Below are 2130 nucleotides of genomic sequence, written 5' to 3'. Positions count from 1 at the left end.
GGGTTCGCGTCCCGCTCCCCGCCCGCGTCTGCCCGGAAGGGCTTTACCTCTGGAGAGTGTCTGAGGCAGTTTTGGTTTAGCAGTAGTCTCCTTTGTCTCCTTCTTGCCCACATCCTTTGCCAGAGCACAGGAGATGGCAACGAGCAGCAGGAACATGGACACGTAATTCTTCTCCATGGTTGCTCCTGGAACAGAGGAGAGAAACTTCACGTTGTCGTGCCTCCCAGGCTGCCGCTTGCTTTGAGGCACACAGCAGATAAGGACGGGTGGAGCGGCAGGTCAAGTCACAAGTATGCAGCAGGGTGAGTCAGGGCTGAAATGAACGGCTCCAGGCAGGGGCCTGGGCTTGGGGGAGCCTCAAGGAAGTGTGAGGTTTGCTTAGCAAATTGCCATGAAGGACCTGGCTGCTTTCTACTGCTCTGTCCGTGCCGTTGGGCTGTGGTCCTTTTAAGATGCGCACTTATGTGTTAGTTTCTCTCTCTTCTATTTACATTTATTGAATTTGCACAGTAAAACAACTGAGTTTTGGCAATTCCAAAAGTACTTTCAAGTCCTAATAAGTTCACAGTTATACCTTGACCTGCCAGTGTTATCATAACCAAGTACTCTAGCAGCCCAGGTGCTGAAAAATTAACTTGTCTCTGCTCTTCCTTCATTTTGCAGTGGGAGCAACTCAAATGAGAAGTCAGAATGTTAAGCTAGGCTTTACAGTGAACCATTGGCATAGGCACAGCTTAATGCTGTTGTTGAAACTTCTGATCCTGTCTTCCCCCTTAAAAGTATCATCTAATCCTTAAAGATAAAACCAGTAGAATCTATAATGAGTGGGGAGGAGTTGCTGTGTGGAACAGCGAGAACTGAAATGCAGTTTGCCAGTTTAAGCAACACAAAGCAGAGGGCTTTTCCTGAGCTTGACTCTGGGGCATGGAGATGGAAATGAGACATGTCTGATGGGAAGCTCCTCAGTGTTTCAGCTGGGATGCTTCTCTGAAGGGGGAAAACACTTTAGCAACATGACCCTATGTTTTCTCATTAAATTTCCTCCTAGAAACTAGAACACCAGTGTAATGGGTACAATAGGAAGACCTAAGATATTCCAAAAGCAATACAGAAAATTAAAAGATTCATGCAAAAATTACAACAGGCTGACAGTTTTTAAAATTCAGACAATGACAATGAAAGTCCAGGGAAATAGAAGCATTTTTCTGGGTAGGAACTGCAGGAGGAGGCATTAGCTGAGTTTCCATCAGTGGTACAGTGGTCTTTCCTACTGGGATGTCCAACAGACCTCAAACATTCAAAGAGTCACTGTTTCAAGGACATGAAATATGACTTTTGCAGTAGACTGCCTTTCTGCCCTAAGAAAAGTCTCCTTGGCAAGGAAGAAAATTGCATAAAGTTAAATTAGACCCAGTGGATTTTCAGGGTTGCCTCAAGAGTTATTTTGGCTAGAGCTGTAGAGTGGAAGTAACGCTTCTCTAAAAAAAAAAAAAAAAAAAAAAAAGAGAAGGTGGTATGGGACAGCCAGGAAATCAAAGACCAGGCAAATTTTATGCTGTTGCTGATGCAGAATGTGGAAAGCAATGACAGAGGAACATTAAACCTATTTTTTAAAAACTTTGCCTCTGGAAGGCTATGTGCACTTTGCTAAGTTCTTCACTCCCTCAAAAAAACCCTCCTCTCCTGGCTCTTTTAACCTGCAAAACCAACATTTCTCTACACATTTTTTCTTCACAGCAAGCTGTGCTGGACTGTGCCTACGTTGCTGCAGTCTTTTCTTTCCATTGATCGGCTGCCCCAGCCCCAGCGTAACCCGGGCTCACAGCTCCCCCAGGTCCTTTCTAAAGCAGTAAGTGTGCCGCCCATGCCTTACCTTGTTTACTCTCCCAGATGCCTGCCAGGGTGCGAAGGTGTTCCCAGTTACAGTGTGAACACTGCCCTTCCTACTGCCTATTTATGCACCTTCACACACCCCAACTCCACCCACAGGCTTTGAATTTGAATACTACTTCCAAAGAGCTAAACTTTCCAGTTTTTTCCCCACCAAAACATTCAGGGTTAAATTTGTAATTAAGTAACATTACAGTTTCCTGTCAGACACTGTGTCTAAACCTCAACGATGTTTCTATA

General features: G+C 44.9%; 1 protein-coding gene across 1 annotated transcript in view; it reads right to left on the bottom strand.

Moving 5' to 3' along the window:
- Positions 1-1911, bottom strand: part of AGR2 (anterior gradient 2, protein disulphide isomerase family member) — a 5609-nt gene extending 3698 nt beyond the window's left edge. The window contains exons 1-2 of the mRNA XM_009282062.1: positions 1874-1911; positions 48-185 (exon numbers count right to left, since the gene is read on the bottom strand). Coding sequence (XP_009280337.1) covers positions 48-177 — 130 coding nt within the window. The 5' untranslated portion in view covers positions 178-185; positions 1874-1911. The remainder of the gene's footprint in view (positions 1-47; positions 186-1873) is intronic.
- Positions 1912-2130: the final 219 nt, after the last annotated feature.

Source organism: Aptenodytes forsteri, unplaced genomic scaffold, assembly GCF_000699145.1.
Source record: "Aptenodytes forsteri isolate BGI_AS27 unplaced genomic scaffold, ASM69914v1 Scaffold164, whole genome shotgun sequence".
NCBI lineage: Eukaryota > Metazoa > Chordata > Aves > Sphenisciformes > Spheniscidae > Aptenodytes > Aptenodytes forsteri.
This window is presented reverse-complemented; position numbering and strand designations above follow the sequence as displayed.